The sequence below is a fragment of the Prunus dulcis genome, chromosome 7 (assembly GCF_902201215.1).
Source record: "Prunus dulcis chromosome 7, ALMONDv2, whole genome shotgun sequence".
Classification (NCBI taxonomy): Eukaryota; Viridiplantae; Streptophyta; class Magnoliopsida; order Rosales; family Rosaceae; genus Prunus; species Prunus dulcis.
The window spans coordinates 19,003,334-19,018,084 of NC_047656.1; the positions used below are offsets into that span (position 1 = coordinate 19,003,334).

General features: G+C 37.7%; 2 protein-coding genes across 5 annotated transcripts; both read right to left on the minus strand.

Annotated features, from left to right (window-relative positions):
• Positions 1 to 2,469: 2,469 nt before the first annotated feature.
• Positions 2,470 to 8,087, minus strand: LOC117634977 (fe-S cluster assembly factor HCF101, chloroplastic). 3 transcript variants are annotated; one of them, XM_034369282.1, is made up of 16 exons: positions 7,880 to 8,086; positions 7,652 to 7,795; positions 6,970 to 7,118; positions 6,831 to 6,881; positions 6,342 to 6,497; positions 6,009 to 6,152; positions 5,786 to 5,928; positions 5,195 to 5,264; positions 4,965 to 5,060; positions 4,730 to 4,819; positions 4,533 to 4,586; positions 4,281 to 4,404; positions 3,862 to 3,986; positions 3,291 to 3,413; positions 2,911 to 2,979; positions 2,470 to 2,823 (listed from the first exon to the last, which is right to left on the minus strand). In XM_034369282.1, exons 1-16 carry the CDS (start codon positions 7,947 to 7,949, stop codon positions 2,818 to 2,820), a joined length of 1,614 nt encoding a protein of 537 aa, XP_034225173.1. In that variant the 5' UTR covers positions 7,950 to 8,086; the 3' UTR covers positions 2,470 to 2,817. The 3 variants fall into 3 exon arrangements, with proteins under 3 accessions (XP_034225173.1, XP_034225174.1, XP_034225172.1); XM_034369283.1 differs by lacking the exon at positions 4,730 to 4,819 and having other exon boundaries at positions 7,880 to 8,087; XM_034369281.1 differs by lacking the exon at positions 2,470 to 2,823 and having other exon boundaries at positions 2,902 to 2,979.
• Positions 8,088 to 8,505: 418 nt separating this feature from the next.
• LOC117634610 (VIN3-like protein 1) lies at positions 8,506 to 13,707 on the minus strand. 2 transcript variants are annotated; one of them, XM_034368785.1, is made up of 5 exons: positions 13,546 to 13,707; positions 12,850 to 12,907; positions 11,266 to 11,902; positions 10,304 to 10,614; positions 8,506 to 10,205 (listed from the first exon to the last, which is right to left on the minus strand). In XM_034368785.1, the coding sequence occupies exons 2-5, from the start codon at positions 12,878 to 12,880 to the stop codon at positions 9,013 to 9,015; spliced, it is 2,172 nt and encodes a 723-aa protein (XP_034224676.1). In that variant the 5' UTR covers positions 12,881 to 12,907; positions 13,546 to 13,707; the 3' UTR covers positions 8,506 to 9,012. The 2 variants fall into 2 exon arrangements, with proteins under 2 accessions (XP_034224676.1, XP_034224677.1); XM_034368786.1 differs by having other exon boundaries at positions 8,506 to 10,187; positions 13,546 to 13,653.
• Between the last annotated feature and the right edge of the window lie 1,044 nt (positions 13,708 to 14,751).

Below are 14,751 nucleotides of genomic sequence, written 5' to 3' on the forward strand. Positions count from 1 at the left end.
AAAAAAAGAAAAAGAAACTTGTCATGCATGATGCATATTAGGACTAATTCAGTTCAAATAAATAATTGCAAATATTTATTGACTTTTTAAATATGAAAATTGACACAAAATCCCTCGGCCACCTCAGGCTCTGTCATTTAACAGATGTAGAATTGATGAGAAGCAGGCCCCAGTTATGCCATGTGATGTAAGGCCTCGTTTGCAAAAACTGTTTGACAAGATTTGTCTTTAAGGCCACAAAGCCAGGAGAAAAGAAAGACATTTGTCTAGCTAATTAGCAAGATTTTGTTGACCACACAGCCAGCAAATAGGTTTAAAGTCTGAACCGAATCTTGGAATCTAAGAAGAAGCCGAATTTTGCCTTTTTACATGGAGGCTGCTCTGCTCATCCAAATTTACTGCTCTTCTTCTGCTCCGACAAAAAGTAGGTCAGGTGAATAGTTATATAATTTAATACATTTCACATGTGGATGGTGAATAGTTATATCATTTATTTATGGGGCATATATGGTTGTTGTGAGTTTCATACCTAACATTAACAGGTCACTGTCATAATGCGTATTTGCAGTAACATGGATGCCTCTCTCTCTCTCTCTCTCTCTCTCTCTCTCTCTCTCTCAGAGGAGAGAAGAGTGATGGGACAGCTGCACATGCATGCATCAACAGCATGGAGTCGATAAAACCATGACCATACCCATGCATGCCTTTGAGTAGAACTTGATTCTAAAAATCACCAGTTATGAGGTCTATTTTTCAGTATGAAATCTTGAGTCTAAATCCGTCGCTTCAAGACAATACTTGTCTGTTCGGTGTCAATAACACTTGGTTGGCATATCCTCGTTTCAAGTGTCACTTTGATGGGATTAGGAGAAAATTAATTGCATGTTAGGACAAGGACTTAAAATGTTGAAAAGGTGTATGAACAAGCGGTTGCCTCATGTTTCATGCCGAAACTAATGGATCCAACCAGATTCCAGAGGCTTAAAACAACCTGGCATGGCCGAGAGAAAAGAAAAAAAACAGATCGAAAAGGTGTACTTGTTATGTGCTTGGGACAGCGCTCGTGTGATTGGGCGATTAGGTATAGGGACTTGGTATGTAGTTTTCTTCTTACGGCCACCTATGGCTGCAGCAATATTTAGTGCTTGTTTGACATTGCTTATTTGGGGTAATAAGTTATTTTTAAAAAATTTTGAGAAGCTCAACCCATTTGGTAAATTGTGAGAAAATCACTTATTGTTAAAAATTGCTGTGAGAGAAAGCTATAAAAGAAAGCAACTAATGAGGTGCTTTCATTTTCTAATTATGCAGGAATCAGTTTCGAAGAGGCGCTGGGTTTAATGATTATGCAGCAATCATTTTCTGATTATGCATAAAATCAATACCAACAACACTTTTAACAAAAATTTTATCAAACGCCAAACTGCTTTCTCTCACAGTTGATTTTTCTCACAGCAAATCTGACAGCGATTATTTTCACAGCACAGCAATGCCAAACTGGCCCTTAGAAGGCTCAGTTGGGATAACAATTAGACGATAAGGGTTGCTTCGAGGGAACCCAAAACCTCCAAGTTAGACAAGCTAGTAGTAATGGATAATATCTGATATATCATTAATTAAAAGCCACTGAAATTTATACAAACAAAGACTCTAACTGAAAGCTTAGAAATGAGGAAACTTTTCCTATGACAGCCCACTATAAAAGTGGATAACATGACTCCTAAAACTATTCAACAACTAAAGACATGCAAACTCCTACAATTATACAACAACTAATAACTATGTAACCATCTCCACTAACTCATGACAGAGCACGTGACAGTACTGGGATGGTAATATCATCTTGTCTTGTGTCGCACGCGGGCACGGTTAAACTTAAATCCTGCAAGAACTCCTTTGTTGCAGACTGCAGTTGCCATTAAAGCCAAAAGTTTTCCAACTCGTTCAAAAGCAAAATATTGACTGTTTCAAAAGGACAAAAAGGTGGTTTGAAAGTGTAAAAGCTAGTAAAGGCTGAGAAGGGAAAGAAAAGTAGAGAGAATAGTGGACGCTGGAAGAAAACTAAATGCGAAAAGGTCCCCATTGAAAACAGTTGAAGAAGACATTTATAGTTGCTTGTGCCATTCAAACACCCTTTCTAGGAAAAAATAATAATGATAATATCTATGCAGATATGCTCTCATTTATTGGGCGGTTCCTAATTTTGATTAATACTGCAACAACAAGCAGACCTTTTAGAACTGCTTCCGGCTGTTGTTTCTGACCTCTTACTATTATGCTTGTCAGTTGCCTTTTGCATTAACTTTGAGGCTGGTAGGAGATGCATTCAATTTCAAACTCTCTGTTTTCTGATGGGGTGTTTCAAACTGGTTCATTTTGATCTGCGAATGGCTGGAAGTTTGTCTTTTCAATTTGCTCGAAGCAGATGAAAAGGATCATAAATACAAATTTCTGCAAGTAAAGTTTCCCTGAGACAATAAACACTAATTTTTTTTCTTGAATATATACAAAGATCCATTTCAATTTGTGAAGAATTATATATATCAGATGATATGAACAAGGGAAGTACATGACTTGTTGAACTAGTAGGGGTTCAAGATCCTAACTTTTGAGTTTGAACAAGCACAAAGAGGGATGACATTTGGAATGATGACTAGTGGACCAGATTTAGTAAGATTTTCATTATAGGAATGGTCTTTTACAAATATGCCCCGAACCCAGGAACACCAGAACTCCAGTCTAATTTTTACAGAAAAACTAACTGTGTGTACTGTGTAGAAGGATCTGTGACATCCTATTAATATTCACTTGAAGTTATCATACCTGTTGAGGGCAGAAAAGAACAACATTAGTTTATTACCATTAAGGATGATGCAGTAAAAGAGATAAATATTGAGAATGTTAACTTGCCTGGGAAGGAACTCGTTGAGGAACATCAACTAGCCGCTCAATTGTCTGCAGCTGATCATAGGGTGCAATCTGCACCATTATATAAAAATTTATACATTGATAATAAACAATATATTTTGACTTTAGAAAGAAAAAAAAAAAATGCTATCTGGGTAATTAAGCCATTTTGAAATTTGAATTTAGTCCAAGCTAATTGCAGAGATTTGGCATGTTTTGCATTTCAGTCAAAAAGGAGTTAGGTTGTCGTGATTCTAGTGAAGTTGACACTTTCCTTGCATAATGCTGGTCCCTTTCATAAACTTTTCACAGTTTGCCAATGATGAAATCATCCATGATATGGTTTCTTTTAGTTGAATAATTCAAACAAGACTTTTTTTTACCTGATTAAATCCGTCTGGCCACGTTATTGAGACCGCATAATTTCCCATGGGCCGAATCTCTTCAGGTTCAATATCTTCTGGAACATCAGCAAACTGCAACTTTTGCTCCCCTGTCCATTCATCCTGATTTTTCACAAAATTAGCCACTGAGACATGTAGATTATTGGGAACTTATAACAACAATCACAAAATTCAACAACGATGATCTCTCAAGGCCTTTTTTTCTTCCTAGAAAGTAACATTTTGTTTTCTCTGAACCTTTACCATTCAAAAGGTTTGGTCACTTCACTACGTTTCCCCATCAACTAGTCTCTTCAACGTTTTGTTTCACATGCATTTCAACTTACACTCTAGATTAATCCATTGACTTTATTAAAGCTACAGGTAAGAATTTGACAGCCGGATTATTACACTCTAGATTATTATCGCTGACGTGGAGCGGAAGAAGCATGGTATTGAAGGGTGAACGTCATATAACTAAACATAATCTGCATGTTATATTGCAGCAATAATATGCTACTTTGACAACAAACTGTACACTTTAATGCTTCAAAAATAAATCTCCACATACCACACTTTGGGCAGAGCGGTCATTCCGTCTCACGGTTGCAGGATGGAGAAGAAATGCTTCATCTGAATCTGGTACCTTCACTCTTATTGCCTTGATAGATTTATCGTAGGTCACGGCTGTAGACACTAGAATGAAAAAAGATTGTATGTCATCAGAAAGAGACAAGTTTCATGAGAACAGCCCAAAACGAAACCATAAAACACACAGCAACTCTTAGTCAACAGCATGTGAAAGGAATAACAAACTCAGATATATGTTCCAACAGTGAGTGAATTGCAAGCCTCCAAACTTTGGCAAAACATGAAATTCTCAACAATATATTTTAATTTCGAAGTTCTGAAAGTAAAATAAATTTTTATACGAAGTTACTGGTACTGGGGAAATGTTCTGGTACACTTTTTTAACTTAAGATTGGATACCTTGTTGGCGAATCTTAGCACACTGTTGCACAACACAAATTCCGATGTCCTGAAATGTCTTAGAAACTTCACCTAGAGGATCAGCTACCACTTCAGGCGTTCCACTGTCTCCTGAAGCAGATAGCTGCCAGATATATGTCATCAAAATTTTAAATAGGTTCCTATGTAGGACATATATCACATAGACAAATATTTTCCGGCTTTTTATACTAATAGAAACAAATATGATTGACAGAGAAATAAAGGACTTACAGTTGGTCTAATGGGAAGGTCAAACAGATTTGGGATACCGAACTGCTCTACAACCTGCAAACGTGTGCATCAAACTATTTCAAATTTCAAAATACATATGCTTGCACATAAAATTCTGCTGGTAGTGCACAAATTGCCAGTACTAAGATTATCCAGATATTCTACAAAGAAAGTAAATTCTTCCATAATATGCATGCCTGAGAGCCCGATCCTCTACCAAATGGGTAATAACGTTTCCCATCAGCATCAAAATGGCTCATATTCTCGACTACAGCAACACATGGCACCTAAATGTATGAAAATGAGAATAAGAACATGTTGGATAAAAAGGTTGTAAATGAAATTTAGCATGACCCTCACTATAAACTTGCTGCTACTTGTGATGAAAAGTTACTTTGTAATAATGGAGTATTGTGTGGCGGAAATACACACCTTAAGCTTTGAAAACATGCGAACTCCTTTTGCAACATCAATAAACGCCAGCTTTTGAGGAGTGGTAACAATAACAGCAGCAGTTAATGGAACAACCTGAAAATCCGACTTTGTCCAAATCAAAACGTAGAAATCTTGAATAGAAATAGATTTGGACAGAATATCCGCATAAACATACTTCATAAGATACTAAATATAAAAAGATAGCAAGCCAAACAGAAAAGCAGGACCTGGCACAAAGTAAGCTGAATATCACCAGTTCCAGGGGGCATGTCAACAACAAGGTAATCCAGCTCTCCCCTACAAAGTGAAGTAATCAAATTAGATGCTAACTATGACCAGAACCATAATTTAACAATGAATTGCAAAGATGTAAAAATTTATAAGGAGCCTTCGAACTATATCTTTTAACTAGAATAATGGAGATTCATGCACATAAGCAATGGTTTCAAACTGAAAAAACGCACGGAAACTTCATAAACAAAAGCTTCACAGCAATATTATCATTGGATGGCAGTTAGTGATAGCTTCTCATTTGCAAATCAGTAAGAAATGATGTCATTATATGATCTGACTAGCTACTTATGATTGCACTTTGGCAAGCAATGATGCCACTAACTTTGGACAACGTGAATTGGTAATTGTCAATAAATCCACCAAACTTCATCAAACTTTCATATTCTTTCTTAAAGCTACTTTCCTGCTCTATAGAAATATGCAGAAATTTGGCAGTGGCACAGTAATTAGCTCATGAAGTGAGGATAATGATCAAAAGAGTTTTCATAAATGATGTATAATTTATTTTTGGAAACATGCCATACCACTCAGTTGTAGTTAGCAGTTGGTTGATGACCCCAGAAACCATTGGGCCTCGCATTATTGCACGACCTTGTCCAGCAAATCCAAAAGACACCAACTTCACTCCCAAGTATTCAGTAGGAATTATGGTTTTCTTCTCCGGGTTCTACAGGAAGTTTTTAAACTGTCAGAATTGAAGCACTTTACTAATTACAAGAAAAACTCTGCTAAATTTGTTGGTATTACCATCACTAGTATTCGGTTCTCAGGGGAGACCATTGTCGGTAAACTGGGACCATAGACATCCGCGTCAAATATACCAACTCTAGCACCCATACCAGCCAAAGTATATGCCAAGTTTACTGCTACAGTTGATTTTCCCACGCCTCCCTGCATACATTTCACAAACAGCAGCAACAATACATAATTAGCAGAGAGGGAAATTCAAGCTAAAAGATATGGCACCATCAAAAGTGTTACAAACAATAATCAAACAATAAAAATTGAACTGAAATATGAATAGCTCAAAAGCCACATACCAGCAACAGAAAGGAACCTAAAAGGACATGGAAAGTCTACCTTGCAACTAGAAACTGCTATAATATTCGAAATTGTCTGTAACCCTGCCGGAAGTTGCTCTGCATAAATGGGCCTTGCTGGCTGCGCTGACATAGTCACACTGACATTCTTGACCCAAGGAAGCAAATTCACCACCTCATTTGCCTTTTGTTCAAACTGTAAAGCAATTGAAGCTTGTTATGTTTGCTAGTTCCTAAATCATTTTTCTCATACAATTTCAATTGCCCATAAAATGCTACCAAAAGGAAGTATAATAAAGGTAAAGATTTTTCTCTCATGATCACAGAAGATCAAAATCATGCAACTGATGGCAACAGTTGCATCTTTCCATGAGAGATAATTCATGAAAAGAACAAGGAAGAAATCAAAGAAATAATGAGACTTCACATAATTCCACTAGCAAGCAATATCAAACGCACTTATAAATCAAATCTACCATATCAAACATATGTGAGTTCTTGATAAACAAATAGTGACTGTGTCAATTACCATGTCCTTTATTGGACATGCTGGTGTAGTGAGCTCTAACCGAAAAGAAACCTGAGATAAAAAGTCAATATATTCTGGTAAGGACATTATGCTTTATACGTCTTCCATTGAAAATTTTCCCATACACGCTCTAAATGACCTCTCCCAAAGCCTCATTGATGTCCAGATCCTTCACAAATCCACATGAGACAATGTCTGTCCCGAAGTCTGGATCAATGATTTGAGACAATGCTTTCAGTACATCACTCTCAGCTACCCCCTTTGATATTGCAGGAGCACCAGCTACATCTGAACGAAACAAATATGAAAATGTAAAATAACTAGAAATCAATATCATCAGATTTCAAATAAATTTATTCACATTTTTGTCACAGAATTGTTACTCATAACATAGAAATATACATATGTCTATACCCATAGAATCACAACCTTCATTGCATTTTTCCACATTTATTTTCGAACGATACAAGAACATCTATTAAATCAAAGTCACAATATTTGGATCATTTAGTCCACTTCCTCTTACCTGATTTTATATCAAATTCTTAGCACTTTTAATATTGAATGCCAATGTCTAAACTTTGGAAACAATTCATTATAAAGATAAATTCTTTTTGTAATGTTTTTTTCTCAAATTTTCTGGCTTTCACTACATATAACTCTAAACAGCCCTTAATCTGAAACAGGGCACCCTTGACAAAACAAAACAACTCAAACTTATCCACCGCAATAAAGTGAATTGTGCAATATGGGAAAATGGGGTTGGTCAAGAAGCAGTTATAAGCTGCTGGGTTTGCTCAAAGAAGGTGGAGAAAGTTCACCTTCCAAAGAAGCAGCTTTAGCTGTGAAGGAGCTCGATGCAGAGCCTCTACGAGATGCCCATTTAGACCTTTCAGTTCTTTGCTGCTGAAGAGAACAGCAAATAGCTGATGATAATTGAAGAGGCTTCTCATATGAAGGCAGTCCTACAACAAGAACCAAACCAAAGTCAGTGCTTGAACTTAATCAAAAAACGAGAAGACACGAGCAGAAGGAACATAGCAAATCACCAGCTTCTTCGTGGGTTTTTACGTTTTGAAAGGAGAGGCAGAATGAAGAAGGAACATGAAGAAGTTGCATGTTTTTGTGTGAGAGAGAGAGAGAGAGAGAGAGAGAGAGAGAGAGATTAAGAAATGGGAGGTGAGAGAGAAGCAGGAAGTGATGAGTGGCCAGCGTGAAGTGTGAACCTCATGTTTCGTATTTTGCGTGTCATGTGATGTGATGATATGTCTCTGGGTCTGAAATGTAATCTCATAATCTCAAGAATCCAATCCGCTTAGCCAAAACGACATCACTTGCCTTGTGTGCTGACTTGGCGCCTTTATAACCTATCTGGTTGCTCGGGTTTCGTTTCGTGGGGTCAATCAAGCAGCAGTACAGCCCACCACCTACAATTTCCAACGACATGTCGTTTGCAAGTTTGCAAGCGAACCGCGTGCCATTTTTTCTTCCAATTAATTTCTTCTCCTAAGTAATCAAATATAATAAAATATTTTTGAACCCTTTTACTTTTTAAAATATAATAAAATAATTTGCTAATTGGCATTTTAATTGGATTAAAAATTTTAAAAAATGTCAAATTACCAGCAATCAAATCCAAATTTAGCAATTTGTTAGAGATGCTCTTAGAAGGCAAGAATCAAAGCCATAATAATTCCCCAAATTCCTCAACATGGAATCACAAGGCGAAGACGGAACAAAAGAATAAAATGTAAGAAATGATGACTGAGAAGGAAATGTAGGCATGTTTAGTCCATGCTAAACTCATGTACCCTTCTTTGAATTTAAGAAGGCAATGACAGCAATGATTGTAACTAACTATATCTTCTTCAATGATTAAATTCTACAGCTTCAAATGTAACTAGGATAACTTCAGGGGCGACAAATGTGTCCTACAGCAGAAACCTTGCATACAAAGGCCTCCCTCCTTCCCAAGAAAAATCAGTGTCTTCCCAATCAGCGACCGAAATCTTTTAGCCGGACGAATCTTGTCCGCAATACGAATTAAATCACTTGTGACAATGACTAAGAAAAAATGCCTGTACAAAGACTGGCAAAATTAATCAAAGGCTATTTATCTGAGCAGAAGTAGAAATTAAAGATGAAGCATATAGTAATTCTTATCAGAATGCCTCGGCCTTATTTAATGCCACAGCTTACTGCAGAATCCATTCCGAGGCCTCTTGTTGGATACAATGTCTGAAAAGGAGTCAACTAACTGTCCTGCCAAGCTACTTGGATCATCAATCATAGTTTGAATAAAGGTATTAACCACCCTACGCTCCTGCTCAGTTGATCTCAAACTAAACCATGTTAGCAATTTCAACCTGAATTCCTGTGTAATGTGACCCTCACATTCCAGCCACCGGATTATTTTCACACAGTACTCGAAGTTCTCGTCCAAGCAATAAGAACTGTTAGACATATGCAATGGTGGCCCATTTATCAGTGTGCTGTCACAATCATGAATCTCTTCATTTGTGTTTGCTGCCCTCTTCCTGCAGAATTCCGCCCGGGAATCAACAGCTGGGACATCTCCATTAAGCCCATGAGTCCAGGTCTGCGAATCACCACTACCATGTGATCTTGCCAAACCATTCTTCACTAGGTCATGAGAAGCAGCATCGTCATCTGCTTCAACAGCCCGCTGCAAAGTGCATCCATTATCTTCATCTCTGGAGGATTCAAATGGGGGGGTTAGTTCTTCATTCAGATCAGGCACTGAAACAACATTTAAGTCAAGCCCACGTGAAACAGATGGCAACTGTTCTTGTGGAGTTTCAATTTTTATCGTGCTGCTTACTCCACAACATTTTTCTACATTGGCACTACAGAACCCCTCAGAGGAGCCTTGCTCTTGAGCCCAAGCCAGACGAAGTACCTTTCCAAGATCACGAACTTTAAATTCGGAAGAAGGACCAACTGCTGTTGTAGTTTTAGACTCTCTCTTGGCACTAGAATTTTCTTCGATGGTCGGATTCTCTTTCTTATGATTCCTGGAGACCGGTGAAATGGGGTTTTTGCGAATTATCTCAACACTCTTGGTGAAACACTTTGCCTCAGAGTGACCCAAGTCACCAGACTCCGTATAAGATATTATCCTAAATGTATACTCTGTGCAAGGCTGTAGATTGGATATCAAAATCCTTCTCTGAGATCTTGGAAAGATACAACTAGGCTCTTTTGTGTGTGATTCTTCTCTACTCTTGTAATACCAGAGCTTGTAGCCCTTAATATTATCAGACGACGCATTAGACAATTCAATCAATATAATCACAACAGAGGAAGATGCTACTTCTTCAAAAAGAAACTTGCAAGCTGCAGGAAGTGAACCCTCTGCAGAGGGACAGAAACAGAAGTAAACATTCAAATGTTCTATGCATGATCAAGAGCCAGTAAAAGGAGAAAAGAGACGAAGTAGTACAGTTTCCTACCTCTGCAATTTGGATCCACATTTGAAATATTGGCCAGCCATTCATCAGCTTTCTCAATTGCAAGAGAGCAGAGTTTCTGCACATCACTTGCAATAGAAAGTCTGCTGACTATCCCGCGTGCCATCTTTGCAGAAACGCCATTCACCGGGCCCACTTCTGTCTCTAGTTTAGACTTTGCTTCCTTCACAATCTCATACAGTTCTTTAAATCTTGAAGTCCCATCCAGGAGCCTGTAACTCAAGTATATCCTATAACAAAGTACATCAACACGACGGGCATCCTTCGCTACAATTAGCTGCTTCTTCCAACTTCTGCCAGAATTAATCAAATCACACCAGTAACATCAGTCAAAGGTTAGAAACCTATTAACAAAAGACAAAGGTGTATATGCCATAATTGCTCACTATATTCGGGTGGAAGGTCAAAGAACTTTTCAAATTCGAATGGTACACTCACAAAACCCAATTTATCTTTTTTTTCCTAAAAAAGAAAAGAGCCCGTATTATCTCAGTAAAATCATTTCCCAGGCAATACAACATTTAAGGAGTTGGACATGTATAACAAAATCAATGTTTATGCAAAGGCATCTCTTTACAGAGGCGAATAAATTTTATTTTATTTTATTTCAAAAGGACTACAGCCCAAAGTTCTCGACAAAGAGAATTTATACCGAATAGCAAACATAAAGAAAAGCACACATAAAAAATAGCAAATATAAAGAACATAACCTGAAAAAAGACTACTAAATGGGGGGAAAAAAAGGTTTATTTTTTAGAGCTCCCAAACTCAAAACATTTAAGTGACTCATGTGCCTGAAAAAAAGCACAATTCAATGCTTCAAACCCACTTCCATAGTTGCAGAAACCAATTTGTAGGGCTGGGAAGAGAGGACAAAGGATAGCCAGTCAAATTGAGTACGACCATTTCAACCTAAACTCACAATATGCGAGAGAATTACTTACCCAAGTATCCCAGAGACTTTACCACAAGAAGCGCAACAATAACTACCATCTAGCTGCATCAATTGCCCAAGATCAACAACTCCCACCTTTTCACGTTGAAGGGCACACTCAATGTGACAAGATAACCCACAGGAATCTCCCTCACCAGATTCAGATGTGCACACTAACCAAAGACTAGGGTCCTTGTTGTCATCAAACAAATGACAGATACAGCATGAGCACCTCTTGCAAAATGTGTTGTCTATGGGTAAAACAGCTCTACAAGCAGAGTTTTTACAGATCCATGAGTTTGAAGATCCAAAGTCTGGAGACTGCTCAGAAGCTGGTGAGAGTCGCATGGGATTTTCCCCCTTTCTGGCTTGCTTTTTGGGAAGATGATTATTCGGACTAGACGAAGCTTTCTTTGATTCCTGCTTCTTATTAGTCTTGTTAGAAGTCTTCAAAAGTTCGGACATTTTATGTTTTGATGAATTCAAGTTTTTCTTGTCCTTGTCAAAGCATGTTCGAAGAAGTTCCTTCTTGGGACCTGATTTCAGAAACTCTTGAAGGAGTTCTGGACTTCTTGAAGCATCATCTGAATGCCCATTCTTCTCGGGAGTGCTTTGCACACTGGAAGAGAGGCTTTGTATACCAGAAACTGGAAAAAGAAAAGAAAATGACAACAAAAATTAAGGGTAGGAGCAAATGTCAAAGCAACATTGTACTGCATCTACAACACAATAATAAGAAAGGGATAGGAAAAAATATAATTGGTTGTCAGAAACATAGCATTTAAAACAAGTGATAGAAAAGAATCCTCCAGATACAGTGATGAGGTATCTGTTAACAAGGTATGCAAAACCCAATCAAATTCCATTTTATCCTTCTCTACTCTTCAACGCATAAAACATTTGATTTACGAATAAACTAAATCCTTTTTTTGGTAACAAGATTCTCTACTTTCCAACTATCTAAGTTGGTTCATGCTTATTTCTGTTTATATCTCCAACAAGATCTAGAATACTACATCACAATCCTCCATCTGCAACAATTTAAGCTAAAAATCATCTCACATCTTGAAAGAAATGAACATCTAGTCCCACTTCACAACAGTAGCTCTAAGCATCTGTCCAACAATTCTGACCTGAATTTCCCCTTCCTGAGGGACTCTTAACCAAGTAAACACAGACTAGAAGGTAGGTTTTATAGGGTGTCAGATGTACGTCAGCAAAAAAAAATTAATTTTCGATAGAAAAGGTTCAATATTTAAAGATGAAATCCAACATACATTTAAACAACCATAAGATTTTGCATATGAAAAGAAAGAGGAAACAAAAAGAACTCGAAGACAATCCAAGTGTCGGGCAATAAAAAGTCAAACTTCAAGTAGTGAGAGCGTGTTTGATACCACCGCTTCTTATTTATGAACATTGAGAAGAATCCAACATATCATTAGGCTACCTTGGACAGCGTCCTAGTGAGAAAGTTCTCCTTTTCTATTTTCTATTGATGCTATGCCATCAATTATACCAAACATCCATTGAGAAACCATCATAGGAGCGTACAAACTTGAGACGATATGCATACGAAAGACAAAGATCATACCTTTAGCAAGAAATTTATCTTCGAAATCCATATTATGCAAAAGTTGAAGCAGACCTCCCTGCAACAATTAATTGGTAGAAAAACCTGTGCGTTAGAGAGAGCATAGACAAAGTAATTGAAGGGGGCATACTAGTTCTTCAGCTGGCATAATGTAGTTCATAGATTAAGCGAAATGGACCCAGAATCACACCAAATAACACCGTGTAGCTAAAAGTAGAAGCAACAAAAGTAAAAAAATTCAGAACTAAATGTGCTTTCCAAACAAGCTAGTTATTACCCATGCAACTAGAAAATACGGCTCATTCATAAAAACTGAAATTTTTATACAAAATATAAAAGATTAAATATATAAAATTAATGTAACAAGTTAACCACATTTATAGGAGCATATAGCGTTCCTTGACAATCTTTGACATGCACATTGTGTGAATTTACCGCAAATAAAGCAAACGCGTTTTACATAATAATAAAAAAAAGGGAATAATTCGAGTATGAGGGGATTCAAATGGACAAAAGCAAATAAATATTAGAAATTCTATGGTAAACGAAAATGGAGTTTGAGAATACGAAAAGCAGGTAAGAGGAAAACGCAGAAAACGAAAGCAAAAACGGATCTGCGCTGAGAAAGAGGCTAAAAGTCAGAAAATTTAAACGAAAGATACGAAAAGTAAAACGACGACGAATTGAGAGACGGACCTGCGAAGAATGGAGACGAACCCTAGGGTTTTGGCGCTCCTAGGCCGAAGAATTTTCTTCCGCAGAGAGCAAAGAATCAGACAGAGAGAGAGAGCGAGAGAGACTTCGTTTTTGTTAGTTGGTTTTGTGAGAGAAGTTTGTACGAGTTGTTCACGTTTTGGGAGAAGAGCGCTGGAGGGGAAAATCACGCTCGAGCGAGTCGCGTGAGGGACGCGGGTTCAGTAGGAAGGCGGGGTTGGTTGTGCCGCGCAGAAAAAGTACAAGGAGCACTGCCCGCCGATGTGATTGGTCGGTGTGTTTTTATGCGCTTTTAAGGCGCGTGAGGATGAATTATCCACAATTCTTTAATTTTCCCCAAAAAAATTTTGTATTATTTTGGTCATCAGAGCTTGCTGGAAAAAAGTTTGTAATTTAAGTCCACGTCATTCAGCATTTTAGACGATGTTTTCATTTGATGAGCGGTGATAAAATGTGAACCGTTGGATCAAAAGTTCAAATTTGATTGAGGCCGTTGACTGGGGGGATCATATCTCAAAATAGACCTATGACTTTTCACAGAATCAAATCATATGGGATTAATGAAAATTAATTAAGTCAAAAGTCATGGTTTCATACTAAAATCACAGGGATTAACACGTGTCGAAAGAATCTTGAAAGTTATGGAAAGAAATGGTCAGCCAAAGATACACGTCAAGCATGGTTTTGGTACTTTTCTTCTTTTTTTTTAATGACTGGTTCAACAGAGAGAGAGGCTTTATAGTTTATAAACTTTGTGCTTTTTTGTGTTGTAGAGTAGAGTGTACAGAGTGCAAAGTGCACTTTGCGCATTTCCCCAACCGTCCTTGTGGCTTCATTGGTGCGTGATTTGAGATGACAAGTCTTTATTTTGATGTCGGGTCATGGGCCGAGCTGGTTTTTGGTACAAAAATGGCCAAGATACTGCTCTCTCTCTCTCTCTCTCTCTCTCTCTCTCTCTCTCTCTCATGGCATGCCACCATCTTTACAAGTTATGGAGTTTGCGAGAAATAGACCAACAAAATGTGGACTTTACATACCACGTACCAACCTTGACCCATTATTTAGATTCTAAGAAAAATGCGGCAAAAGAAAAGGGGAGCAATTGAAATGTCAAAGAAAGGTAGCCAAGACAAAAACCATTTTACATGAATTTCAAGCCAGTCTCATTTAGGTCAAGGTGTGCATGAC

Coding starts and splice junctions, on each gene's coding strand:
- LOC117634610 (XM_034368785.1), bottom strand. CDS start 12,880: ATGGATTTCGAAGATAAATTTCTTGCTAAAG. Junction 10,615..11,265: donor AAAGTCTCTGGGATACTTGG/GTAAGTAATTCT, acceptor TAATTCTGGCAG/AAGTTGGAAGAAGCAGCTAA. Junction 10,206..10,303: donor TGTGGATCCAAATTGCAGAG/GTAGGAAACTGT, acceptor GTCCCTCTGCAG/AGGGTTCACTTCCTGCAGCT.
- LOC117634977 (XM_034369281.1), bottom strand. CDS start 7,949: ATGCAACTTCTTCATGTTCCTTCTTCATTCTGCCTCTCCTTTCAAAAC. Junction 7,119..7,651: donor TAAAGCTGCTTCTTTGGAAG/GTGAACTTTCTC, acceptor TGTTTCGTTCAG/ATGTAGCTGGTGCTCCTGCA. Junction 6,882..6,969: donor TCAATGAGGCTTTGGGAGAG/GTCATTTAGAGC, acceptor TTTTTATCTCAG/GTTTCTTTTCGGTTAGAGCT.